The sequence below is a fragment of the Mytilus edulis genome, chromosome 11, assembly GCF_963676685.1.
Source record: "Mytilus edulis chromosome 11, xbMytEdul2.2, whole genome shotgun sequence".
In the NCBI taxonomy this organism is placed as follows: domain Eukaryota; kingdom Metazoa; phylum Mollusca; class Bivalvia; order Mytilida; family Mytilidae; genus Mytilus; species Mytilus edulis.
Window position 1 is genome coordinate 48,390,085 of NC_092354.1, and position 13,944 is coordinate 48,404,028.

Genomic DNA, 13,944 nt, shown 5'->3' on the forward strand with positions numbered 1-13,944 from the left:
ACAGGCTAATGTAATCGTCTTAAAACCAGATATTAATCTGATTAAATTCTTGTCATTCACTAATTCACAATATTCATCAATGTTACGAACGCCATCACGATAAGGTTGACCGTTATTTAATATCCTTTTCACAGTTGATAGCGGATGTGTTCATAATGTCCCCGTTCCCTTTTTACTAATGTGACCATCTAAATTATTCTTCTTACCGTTCTTGTACTAACAGGAGCAACACGACGGGTTCAGCATCTGCTTACCCTTCCGAAGTATGTAAGATCGCACACCCTATTATTGGTGGGGTTCGTGTTGTTCATTGTTTATTTTTCTAAATTGAGTTTTGTGTACTATTGTTTGTCTGTTTGTCTTCTTCTTTTCTAGCCAGGGCGTTTTCAGTTTATTTTCAATTTATGAGTTTGAAGGTTTCTGTGGTAGCTTTCACAATAAACAAAAATCCATCAATGAAATTATTGAGAAATAAATAGTATGTATTAAGTCAATATTAAACCATTATACATGTCTGATATATTTTCATCGAAGACATATTTCTAGGTTTATCAAGAATATATCTTGACAAAAAGTACCAGCACGATTTCCTTGAGCTCCCAGTACACGACGATCCACCAAATGATGGGTAAGGATTGTCACATAGTCGTGTTAGTCGCAATATTGTCAATGTCGACGATGTAGACAAGAGTACGAAACAATATCGACAGTGTTGTACAATATCGTCTCAACATTGTCTACCTTGCGATATCATCAATGTCAACGATATAGACATGAGTATGAAACGATATCGACACCATTGTACAACATCGTGTCGACAATTGTCTACTTCGCGATATCGTCAATTTCAACGATGTAGACAAGAGAATGAAACGATATCAACAACGTTGTACAATATTGTCGATATTGTCTACTTCGCGATACCGACAATACCGGTACTACTTTGTACACTGGACATGAATGTGAATTGTTTAGGGAAAAATATATAGTGTACTGTTTCTTATGATTTCTTTATTAATTAAAATGCCGATTCTTTGAATAAAGTTAAACATGTCTTATTGTAACGACGGAATGAGTAAATTAAATAATTGTATTTTCTAATACTGTTAATTGATAAATATCTTTACTGAATTTAGCAATGTTCTATACAAATGATGCCGTACAAATGTAGTTAAGCATAAATTCATATATCATACGTAATGCTGACTTATGTTTTGTGGTTAATTTCATGTTGCATTTGTTATTTCTTTATCAGATTATAGCTTAAACTATAATTTTGAAACTAAGGTTGTAAATATTATATGTTTACCGAATGAATATTTTGGTCATGCAGATCTTAACATTATTAAATGTTTATAAATCCCTTGCTATTTAACGTTTTGTTTATTTTGTTTATCTTTCCTTATGAGGTGAATCCATATAAGCGGTTCGGACGCACACTCTTTATAAAGCATTGTTTGCCTTAACAGAGAAATAAAAATTTCTGATCATTATTACTTTGCTAGAAGCTTGTCTTAAACATATAAGAAAACAAAGCCGTCAAAAGCGTTGTTTCAAGTAGGAATAACACATGAATATTGAAAAAAGATTGTTCATTAACATCACACGTTTGTAAATTCAATATTTTGAAGATGTCAATTTCGGAGAACTGTTAGCTTGAAGATTAAGTTGCTTTTTAATTCTTTCTGTCAAGCCTCTGGACAGTTTCAGGTTGAAATCATATAGATTTTTTCTCCTTTTAACATGTTTATTTGAAGAATTATATGTATGATAACTTAAATAACAAATAGCATAAGATTTTCAATATACATACTAGGACATTCATGGGTATTACAAGTATCCGAATCTAACGTTTTGCCATTACAATATTCTCCGCCATTAGAAGGAGGAGGATTCTCACACAGTCTATTCCTTGTCCTATTTCCTGAACCACATGAGGTCGAACATAAGCTCCAAACTCCCCATTCTGACCAGGCGCCAAGGACTAAAAGATAGTTGAATTCAAATACAACTAGTTTTATAAACTATTCTTAATGCTCAATCATAACAGTTTAAACTAATGAAATAAAAAATACGGACCATGCGGTAAGGGTTTTACTTTATTGAAGACAGTATGGTGACTAACAATTTCTGCGTAATTTGATCTATTATGAAAAGTTTTCTGATTTTCAATCATTTGCATAAATAACCGTAAACATATAATTAAACCTAATGCTTTATTCATTTAAATTAAAATCGTGATGCTTATACATTCTGAGTTGATTGATTTTAATTGATTACTGATTGTAACTTCATATAATCAGCGTCGGATACAATGACACTATACAGAAAGGAATCACACCTGGACAATCACTTTCGGCGCATATTAATATTTGGTCGGCCATCCCTGAACATGGAGATCCGCCAGCTGATGGATATGGGTTGTTGCACGTACGCGTACGTTTCTGTACACCACCATCACAAGTTGCATTACAATCTGACCACATACTCCACCCTCCCCAACTTCCATCAACTTAAAAGATGAAATAAAAAAAGTGAGATAGTTGTGGCAATGAAGTAACTGTTTCCAGCATATGCAGTTTAGTTAGTGAAACGCGCTGGAATTGTGAGACATACCATGTGAAAAATTCTTAACAAATCTATGGCTATATAAATAAGAAGATGTGGTAGGAATCTCTATCCAAATCACAATGTATAAATATTTTACAAGTGTAGGTCACCGTACGGCCTTCAATACGAAGCCTTGACTTACACCAAGCAACCAGCAATAAAAGGCACCACCATGATTAGTGTTTGAAAATTAAAATAGAAAAACCAACAGTTAAATTTATATTTAAAAATAAATTAGAAACATCTATTAATCAAGCAACGAACAAAAAACAGACTCCTGATTTAGGGCAAAGGGTTTAATCTAGTTTGATTGCGTTAAATCTTCCCATTAACTTTGGGACAGTGGTACAAAGGCACAAATTAGCAATAAACATTAACCACTCAATTACAGACTTCATATAGGCACATATAGAGTATATCATGATTTATCCTTTTGAATTAAAAATCCCCCCCCCCCCCCCCATTTCTGGAGTACTAAAATTATGGAGTCTATAATACACTGTTAATATTATTTTTTTTATCTTTTTTTAATTTCTTCTTTCTAAATTTTTGATATCTTTGGATTAGTTTGATATTTTATATCATTACTAAGAACATGAAAAACGTAGAAGAGGTTATTTGTATTTAAAGGTTACCATTTTTGAACTTGAGACAGTAGCTATATACAGTACGGATGCAATTGTTGAAGTCTGACGAACGGTGTCACCAGCTGGCATATAAATTATTTTAAGATTTGATGAAGGGAAATATCTGTAGGTGTAATGTTTTAATATATCAAAGACTATTACCGTCACCAACGGAAACGTATAGAAATCTTTGTTTGTGTTGTTGTTGATATTGACTTGTTGTGTTATATCATTTTATGTTTAATTTTGTGGCGATACCGCAATAATTTATGACAAATATTGCGAAATAGATTTTTCTAGTATATCGATTTATCGTTATATGAGAAACATTCAACGATATGTTTTCTCGAAATTTTGTGATTACTATTTTTACAAAATTGATTGTCACTTTAAATCAATATAATTAAATTCGGTTATAGCTTGTATCGACATCTACTTAATGTCCATATTTTTGTATATGGGATTGTTTTGATATTTTGCAAATGCGAATTAGTTGGCAGATTAATGATTTTTACAGAACATTATATTTTTACTACAGTAGTTCTCGGAATTAAAATTGTAAGGGGTATTTTGTATAAAATTGTTTTTTTCTTTTAATACTGTTGTTGAAATGTGCAAACTTGGGCGGGATTTTTTTGTTCCTGTATTGAACACCCATTTTCTGCTCTTTAGAGGGGTGGTTGTTCTTTGAAACAATTCTCCGTGGCAGTTCTCATTTGTATTTGTCTTTAAATACTATGATACAATGTACTATTAAAAATCATCATTTTAGTCTCTTATTTGAATACATAAGTATTTTGAAGAAAATTCCGACATACATTTTATGAAGTTAGATACTAAACAGTCCCATCTGTTTTCATACTAGCAGTTTATCAACTATATATGTCGACGGAATGATACATGTAACCAAAACCACAGCAAAACAAATTAAAAAAAAACACAAATCGTAATATTGTGTCTTTTATGTACATTTATTTCAAATCTAATACTAACTTAAAAACACTGGCAACACATTTAAGTTATAAATGTAATCAAGTGATCGTCAGCATTTTTTTATGGCAATTAACACACACAACAAATAAACGTACCTGCACACCTAGCAATGCTACAGTTTAATACTCCAAAAGACTCCCCATTACAGTAAGAACCACTAGACGATGGCACCGGATTATTACAGAGGCGGGATCTTGTTTGATGGCCAGAATCACAACTGGAACTACATACTGTCCAGTCTGACCATGATCCCCAGTTTCCATTAACTTACATAAAAAAAATCAATTATAAACTGCATTCTGAATTTAATAACCGACAAGTTAAACCGGTCATTTAATCTTCAAAAAGATGTACTAGTTAAATGAACATTTATTAATTGAATATATTACATTGTAAAAGCATGTTATCTTTTATTTACCCAGGTAAGGTTACATCTTAAAACATACATTACATGAACGACTTTTCACATACTTGTAGTTTGCTTCCTCGATAATAATGATAATAAGTTAAAATAAATAATTAAAAATAAATGAAATGAAAATAACAACCGAGAAACAACAAGCATCTTAATCGGTAGCCATTCTAAAATTGTCCGTTTATGAATTTTGAAATTATTAGGAAACTAATTTTTCAACTCCATCAGGCGAAGTTGACTTTAGATAAATTTGGCTATTTATTTTCGGTAATTATACACTTATACACCCTCTGATTTCAAATGTTTGTCTTTGAGCGTTCCTGATGCAGGTCAATCCAGAAAAGCGCATCGGACGCATGCAATTATTATACGTCTTGTTTTTAACTTTGTATTATGTTATTGTATATAAATGTAAGTATATTACGTCTATTTTGAATATATTGACACATCAGTGTTCGTCAGAATAAAATCTTAAGCAAACAAAAGACAAACATACCTGTACACTTTGCAATGCTGCAGTTTAGTACTTCGAACGACTTTCCATTACAGTATGCGCCATTTGATGATGGTACCGGATTATTACAGATGCGGGATCTTGTTTGATGGCCAGCATCACAACTCGAACTACAGATTGTCCAGTCTGACCACGATCCCCAGTTTCCATTAACTTACATAAAAACATTATCATTTATAAAGTGCATTCTGAATTCGATAACTGACCAAATAAACAGGCCATTGATTCTTGTAAATGTGTTCTAGTTAAATGAACGTTAATTAATTGAATGTAATACATTGTAATATCACGTGAGCACTTATTTACACATGTTTGTTGACATGTCAATATCATGCATACCGTCTGATTACTTTCGTCAGAAACTATAATTGTTGTTTGCAATTTTATGATAATATGTATAAAAGATAATGGCGAGCTCAATGATAAGCATGATATGTTATAATAAAGTAAAAAAAAAAATTTAAAAATCGAAAATAAAAACTGAGAAACAACAAGCATCTTTAAAAGGTTTATGATGTCATTGTATATAAATGTTTAGATATGTTACTTGTACCTAGCATATATTGACAGCAAATGTTAAGGATAAATAAACAAAACGCGCGTCTGGTGTAAATAGAAAATTTAATCCTGGTATATGTGATATGTTTATTTACAACCACTGGGTCGATGCCACTGCTGAAGGAGTTTTAATTCCCCGAGGGTTTACAAGCCCAGTAGTCAGCACTTCTGTGATGACATAAATTATCATTGATATGGTCATATTTATGAATTAACTGTTTCCAAAAAACAAAAACAAATACTAAGGCTTTTCTAGCTTAGGAATAGATTACCTTAGCTGTATTTGGCAAAACTTTTATGAATTTTTGTTAACCAATGCTCTTCAACTTCGTACTTTATTTGGCCTTTTTAACTTTTTTTGACTCAGCATATGTGATGAGTCTTTCGTGGACGAAACACGCGTCTTGCGTAAATACAAAATTTAATTATGGTATCTATGATGAGTTTATTTAGTGTTCGTCAGAATAAAATCTTAAGCACACAAAAGACACACATACCTGTACACCTTGCAATGCTGCAGTTTAGTACTTCGAACGACTTTCCATTACAATGTGCGCCATTTGATGATGGTGCCGGTTCATTACAGATACGGGATCTTGTTTGATGGCCAGAATCACAGCTAGAACTACAGATTGTCCAGTCTGACCATGATCCCCAATTTCCATTAACTTACATAAAACATGTTTATTTATAAATTGCATTCTGAATTTCAATAACTCATAAGGTAAACCGGCCATTGATTATTGAAAAAAGTGTGTTAGTTAAATGAACGTTAATTACTAGTAATTGAATGTAATACATTGTAATATCATGTGATCACGTATTTACCAAGGTAAGGTGACATGTCATTAACATGCATAACGTCTGATTTCTTTCGTCACAAACTATCATTGTAGTTTGCAATGTTATGATAATATATATGAGAGATTGGCGACATCGGTGATAAGTTAAACAGAAATGAAATACAACAACAAAAAAACAACAACAACAACAACAAACCAAGAAAATAACGGAAAAACAGCACTAATAATACTGTAAATTCAAACATTATTGCCTGTATTTATTTATGTGATTTTGTTATTTTATACTTAAAAGCGTTTTCAAATTTTACGATTATGAGAAAAATCCTGCTTTTTTATATAAAATGTAAAAAAATACGAGTTTAAATAATTGCGTTTACAACTGTTTAGCATGTTTAGCAATAATAAAAACCTCGCAGTAGTTTCTGAGTTTACAGTATTGAAATTTTATTAGTAACTTGAAACTATTGACCGTTAATCTTAAGGTTACATTCGTGTTCCTAACAATCTTATACACACAAGAAACAAACATACCTGTACACATAGCAGTGCTGCAGTTAAATACTTCAAATGACTTCCCATTACAGTAAGCGCCATTCGACGATGGTATCGGACTATTACAGAGGCGGGATCTAGTTTGATAGCCAGAATCGCAACTAGAACTACATATTGTCCAGCCCAACCAAGAACCCCAGTTTCCATTAACTTTAAACAAAGTTAAACATAAATTGTAGTAAAAATATTATTTCAAAATTAAGTTCAATCAAAGCGAGCCTTTAAGGTGACAATACATGAATTATGAAGTGTTGTGTTGCAATATTATGTTGTCTTTATCACATAAACTCGTTAAAATATGGTTATTTCGTGCTGCATAGTTGGAATAAATCATAAACCAAAGACCCTAAGACAAAAACAAAACATTCAGATGCTATTCCTTACTGTAAACTATAACCCTGGTCGCTAGTATATTCAAATTAAATTATAGTGTTAATCTTTAAAACATATTTTCAAAAAGACAGTTCAATGTAATTGTCTTAAACCCAGATACTAATCTTATTAAATTCTAGTCATTCGTTAATTCATAGTCTTCGTACATTTTACGAACGCCATCACGATTTGGTTGACCGTTATGTAATATCCTGTTGACGGTTGATAGCGGATATGTTCATTATGTCGTAAATACAATTCCGTTCCCTTGTACTAATGTGAACTTATAAATTGTACATATAACCTGGCTTGCACTATCAGGAACAACACATGGAACAGGATATGCTTATCCTTCCGGAGCACGTAAGATCACATCCAATTTCCGGTGGGGTTCGTGGTGTTAAGTGTTTATTTTTCTGTGTTAACTTGGTGTACTATTGTTTTTCTGATTGTCTTCTTCTTTTCTATCCACGGTGTTATATATATTTATATCGAAGAAATATTTCTAGGATCATCAAGAATATACCTGGACAAAAAGTACCAGTACATGTTTGCGATTTTCTTGAGTCCCCAGTACACGATGATCCACCAAATGCTGGGTAAGGAGAGTCACATCGTCTTGTTCTTATTCTTGTACCAGAACCACAAGTAGGATTGCAAGATGACCACGTGGACCAATAACCCCAATTACCATTAACTGTAATAGTTTATATTTCATACAAATAAAACGTATCTTTTTGGGTTTTGATGACAACGCAATCGGTTAATGTTCTTTTTTTAAAAGATTCCCAAATTTCGTTACCATAAATTATTTCAATACTTTTACTAAGTTCTTCCATAGGTATCAATATTTTGTTTGGTTGTTCCAGCAGAAAAAGTTTTTCAAAAGGGTCATCGCACTCCCGTTTCATACTGGAAGATTATAAATACACAACTAATTTTATACAACATGAGAAGTATAATAATGTCAACATTGTCACATTTAATTGCATCTAAGCATTAGCGCCTTTGTACTACACGTATTCCAACTATTATCATAGAATTTACATTTTGCACAAATATGAAGTTAATTATAACTATTTACTGGGATACATTCCGAAGTAGTTTTATTCAATAATGAAAACATGTACTAAAGAAATAAAGTGTATATTGCCAAAATGATACGACGTGACATGAACACAGGTGAATTAAACGTTAACACACTCAATTTGTAATTCCATGGTCTTGTCATGTTGCATTATCGTCACATGGATCAAAAATATATCATTCTACAATACTATATTTTTATTTACCACCATATTCTCCTGTGCATCTTACACCAACATCTTCGCTATGGCCACAGTTTTCGACTCCCCAACCTGGATGAATGCAATTAGCAATTTTCCTTTCTGTCCCATTGCAAGCCATGTCGTCTAACCATACTGGGTCTGTTCCACCACTTGATGTGTAAAATGTTGGCGTGGATGTCCTATTTTTAAATTCTTCATTTATTTATTTGCTCAAAAAATAAAATTTATAACCCTAGAAATGCAGCTTATTTGATTTTGTATTTTCGTCGGCTTTTTGTTTTATATAATACTTTAATATAAAAAGCTTTACCTGAAGATATCATTCTTTTGTATAGTTAAAAATGACGTCAAACCTTAAGTCCCTTACAACTGGAACAAATATTGATAAAATTTCTGTATTTTCACTTTTTTTTTCAGAAAAAAAAACACAAAAAAAACCCCCACATATATTGATTTTTTTTAAATTTAATTAAGGATTATAATCCTCGAATGCAATACGGTATGAATTGTTTTCGTGTGGAAAGGCCTTTGTGTATTTTGCTGTAATTTACATTTGCAAAAACAGTATTTGAATTATAATTTGTATAAACTAAGTCCTCTTTCACTAGTCATACTGACTTCATATTATCATAGGATAAATAACCATGATGCATCATTCAAGTTTAAAAAGACAAGAAACATTCAAAACCTTATATGTCATAGTGTTATTGTATTGTTCTATATAATAAGAATGTTCTTATCCCGGGCATAAAAACAATGCCGTATTTGGCGAAACCTTTTCAACTTTTGATCTTCAGTGTTGTACAACTTTGTACTTTTTTCACTTTCGATCTTTTATATCTGGGCGTCACTTGTAAGTCTTGTGTGGACAAGGCGCGTTTTTGGCGTATTGAATTTTAAACCTGATGCTTTTTGTTATCTATTAATCGTATTTCTTTGTCTAATATGTTTTATTAATTTGTATGGTAGTCCTGTAATATTATGTTGTCATTTCAATGTTATATTTAACTTTGCCATTAAAGTGCGAGGTTTGGCATGCCACAAAACCAGGTTCAACCCACCACTTTTGTCTGATGCTTGGTCCGTTTCTGTGTGTGTTACGTTTCGGTGTTATGTCGTTGTTCTCCTCTTATATTTAATGCGTTTCCCTCGGTTTTAGTTTGTTACCCCGATTTTGTTTTTTGTCCATGGATTTATGAGTTTTGAACAGCGGTATACTACTGTTGCCTTTATTTAAAAGGGTTTGTTTTTCATTTGTCTTCGTGTTACCCTTTTTTGTTATTCTTGTCTTTCATTTTTCCTCATTTACTTTGTCTTTAGAGTGTTAATATGTCAATATGCTTTCCTCACTGAATGAACTATTTCAGTGTTATAGTGATCACAATTATAATGCAATGTTGACGACTGCACCCCAATTTTTGTCATTTAAACCAATTATATCTGTTTGGTTTGTTCACAATTTGTTGTCAATGTTGATTTCAATATTATATGCGACTGTCATTCACTTCAGAGTTTAAGCTAGCTATAAAACAGGTTTCGTCCACCACTTGATACATCGGGAAATGGCTGCACCAAGTCGGGAATATCAGAAATATGATGTTGTTTTCCATTCGATTAAGGTGTTTGCGCTTTTGATTTGTCGTTTGATAAAGGGCTTTTTGATTTAACTGTATTGTTTCACTCGGCTGTATATCTATAAAAGTAACACGGGTTAAGGCTAAATATAGCTAGCTTCAACAATTTAAAATGATATCATATGCTTCCGCATTAAAACCCGATCGCAGATTCGAAAAGGGATATGGAATACCTGTAACCAAGTTGCCGACAAGCCACAGCAGCATCTGCAGTGCCAAAACTGTCATCACATATTGTACCCCATTGAGAATTGTGATAAATCTCGAGGCGGCCTTCTTCGTGATTATTTATTCCAACCAATCGTAAATCACCTGTATTAACAAAAATCGAATAATTACAGATTATGTATTCTAGTTAAATATGTATTTTGTATTTTTGTTATCTTATCCCTATTGAGTATGTGCTATCAATTACAAATGACTATCATTTCTTTATCAGTTTATATCAAACCTTCTATATTATACAACTATATGCGATATTTATCTGTCCAAAAGCAAAAGAGAGGGAAACGATACCAGAGTGACATTAACTCACAATTAAAAAAAAATGAAACCCCCATAGCTACAAAAAGACAAAGACCAACAGACAGACATTAAACTATACACGAAACATTATAATAGTAAACCAAAAACAATAAGAAACACAAACCAAACCACAAATTAAGGTCAGGAGCTTTTATTTCAGTGGTGGTCGTTTATTTTCGCCTTACATGCATGTTTGTCGCTATGTTTGTACAGGCATTTGGCTGTTATTTTTGCGATTTAATTGTTTTACATTTGGCCTTGTAAAGCTGGCTATACGGTGTAGGGTTTGCTAATGGATGGTGGCCATACGGCGACCTATAGTTGTTATTTTTTAAGTCACTTGAAGTCTCATTCAAAATCATATAACATCTTCCTACTTGTTACAGTGTTTGTTAAACTGAAAAAATGTAAATGCATCATGACGATACAGTTTTGAATGCACAATATTTGAAGTTTAGAACGACAAGCAGGAAACAGATTACACACACTATTTCTGATTGATTCTTAATTATTGATCTGACTGGTCTATTTATTTTATAACGTATATGAAAACACATTTTGAACGTGTCATATTAGTGTTTCGTTCAAACTGTTAATCTGAACGTAATAAGGAGGCATATAGATTGTACATGTAAAACACATGTATGTTCCTGTTTCATAATGAGCCAGTAGTTATAAAAGTCCCTATCAGTAACATTGAAACAAGAGTTATACCTTCTAAAAAACTATAACTACCATAACATCTTATACCAACGTCTTCGTGATGTCCACAGTTATGCACGCTCCATCCAATATGATTACAGTAGTCAAGTCTATTTTCCTGTCCGTTGCAAGCAACATCATCGAGCCAGATTGTCCCGTTTCCGTTACCAGCAGTGTAAAACTGCACAGCTGTGGTCCTTATCATTGCAAAAATTATATTAAATATAAGTTGCGAAAATAACATATCAAAAACAAGAAATGCAATGTTTTAAACGTCCGAAATAATTTGTGACCATTATGTTAGGTTTGTTTTACAATGTTCTTCTTCTTTTAAGTAACTCATCGACTGAAATAACAAAAGTCGTTTCTTTTTGTGTGCCTTTAAATCGGCAGAACGAGCTTGAATTATAAATATCTGATTGTCTGTTTATTTTTTGTTGTATTCTTTATCATGACATTTTTACTGTGGAACGGGCTTCATTGTTTATACCAAAAAACAAAAAAAAGTTACGCTAATCCGTTTTAAGTATAATTACTCGATTTCAAGCCGGAATTTTCTCTCTTATTGTGTATTCGAAAAGATATATGAGTTTTGAACGTTGATACGTTATTATATAATTCTTACCGCAGCTGTAGTTGCTTGCAGACAACTAATGCTTCTTCAGATCCGAAGGCGTCGTCACAAATTGTTCCCCACGAACCACTATGATAAATATGAAGACGGCCGTAACTGCTTCCTCCAACTAACCACAAATCTCCTTAAATGTAATTAATAAGAATATGAAGACAATTTGTTCAATGTTGTAACAGGTAACACTATCTGTATAACAAGATCTCATTGAATTTACTATAGCAATAAAGGTTGCATTTCTGTAAATATTGACAATGCAATTTCCCATATGAACTCATTTTACGGCTAAAACTGTACCACTTTTAATATGAAGTTTTTTAAAAAAAAATCTTATCCTAGAATTGAAAGTTCATATGTACTAAAACAAAAATTCAAGGTCAAAATATAGGGCTGTGCGGCATATTTTCAACGTTTATATGCCCTGAACTTTTCAGAGTTTACACTAACACTACTGTTCTTAACTACCCCTACCTCGAATGAAGGGTTAATACAGATTTCAATGTAAACAATATGCACATGTATATTTACTGGTAACATTTCGAAGCTATGTCTCTTTGAGATGGAACTCAGAGAGCATAACTGGAAACCATTATGTAAACAAAATTAATTTTCTATGAATGTTCTAAATCTCCCCATAAGAGGCGTGGTTTGAGAAACAGCTGTATTTACAAAGTGCAACCTATACACACATTTATTCAAATAGAAAACTCTATAAAATCAGTTTTTCTCACATTAATACTTATTCATTAGAATTATAGCCTGGAATAAATCACTGTGTATACTCTAAGGTTTTTTTACTGAACATTTTATACCCCTCCCCTGTTTCAATTTTTAAAAGAATTTGAAAACAAGACTTAGATTATTGCCAGCTTATCCTATTTGCATAGTGTCTGATATAAAATGCCTAGAACCTGTTTAAAACTGTTTTGATGACATATTGAGAGCATATCAGAATACTATAAATGTTATGTCTAGAAGTCACTCATTACAACATTCAAGATTTTCTACCTCAAATGGTCAATTTAGAATACTTATTAAACAGTATCATCTGTAACCATATATCTGACACAATGTATCTAATAAATATACTAGAAAAAATGGAAAACAACACGTTTTATAATTTATTGCGTCCGAAGCGCTTTTCTGGATTTACCTTCATCAGGAACGCTCAAAGCCAAACATTTGAAATCCGAAGATGTATAAGTACCGAAAATCGTTGAAGAGCTTTATGTCAAAAATACCTAAAATAAATAGCCAAATTCATCTAAAGCCAACTTTGCCTGAGGGAGTTGAAGCCTAAGTTTCATCATAATTTCAAATATATAAACAGACAATTTTAGTAAAGTTTGTTAAATCATGTCAGTACCGAAACACTGAATACTGAGCTGATGATACCCTCGGGGACTGATAGTCCACCAGCAGAGGTATCGACCCAGTGATGTAAAAAATGGAAAACAACACGTTTTATAATTTATTGCGTCCGAAGCGCTTCTCTGGATTTACCTTCATCTGGAACGCTCAAAGCCAAACATTTGAAATCCGAAGATGTATAAGTACCGAAAATCGTTGAAGAGCTTTATGTCAAAAATACCTAAAATAAATAGCCAAAATCATCTAAAGCCAACTTTGCCTGAGTGAATTGAAGCCTAAGTTTCATAATAATTTCAAAATTTATAAACAGAGCATTTTAGAAGTGTTCAAACAAAGCCATATTTGCAAT

At 32.3% G+C, this 13,944-nt stretch overlaps 1 protein-coding gene across 9 annotated transcripts in view; it reads right to left on the reverse strand.

The window, feature by feature from the left end:
* LOC139494712 (A disintegrin and metalloproteinase with thrombospondin motifs adt-1-like) overlaps nucleotides 1–13,944 on the reverse strand; it is a 185,956-nt gene that overhangs the window by 43,571 nt on the left and 128,441 nt on the right. For 4 of the 9 annotated variants that reach the window (XR_011657121.1, XR_011657120.1, XM_071282894.1 and 1 more), the window contains exons 5-15: nucleotides 12,219–12,351; nucleotides 11,606–11,790; nucleotides 10,540–10,678; nucleotides 8,736–8,911; nucleotides 7,970–8,140; nucleotides 7,051–7,221; nucleotides 6,214–6,384; nucleotides 5,141–5,311; nucleotides 4,325–4,495; nucleotides 2,342–2,512; nucleotides 1,814–1,984 (exon numbers count right to left, since the gene is read on the reverse strand). Coding sequence is in view for 6 of the 9 variants with exons in the window: in XM_071282894.1 (XP_071138995.1) it covers nucleotides 1,814–1,984; nucleotides 2,342–2,512; nucleotides 4,325–4,495; nucleotides 5,141–5,311; nucleotides 6,214–6,384; nucleotides 7,051–7,221; nucleotides 7,970–8,140; nucleotides 8,736–8,911; nucleotides 10,540–10,678; nucleotides 11,606–11,790; nucleotides 12,219–12,351 (1,830 nt within the window). In the remaining 3 variants the exon portion in view is untranslated. The remainder of the gene's footprint in view (nucleotides 1–1,813; nucleotides 1,985–2,341; nucleotides 2,513–4,324; nucleotides 4,496–5,140; nucleotides 5,312–6,213; nucleotides 6,385–7,050; nucleotides 7,222–7,969; nucleotides 8,141–8,735; nucleotides 8,912–10,539; nucleotides 10,679–11,605; nucleotides 11,791–12,218; nucleotides 12,352–13,944) is intronic. The other 5 variants (XR_011657122.1, XM_071282896.1, XM_071282895.1 and 2 more) reach the window with 5 other exon arrangements.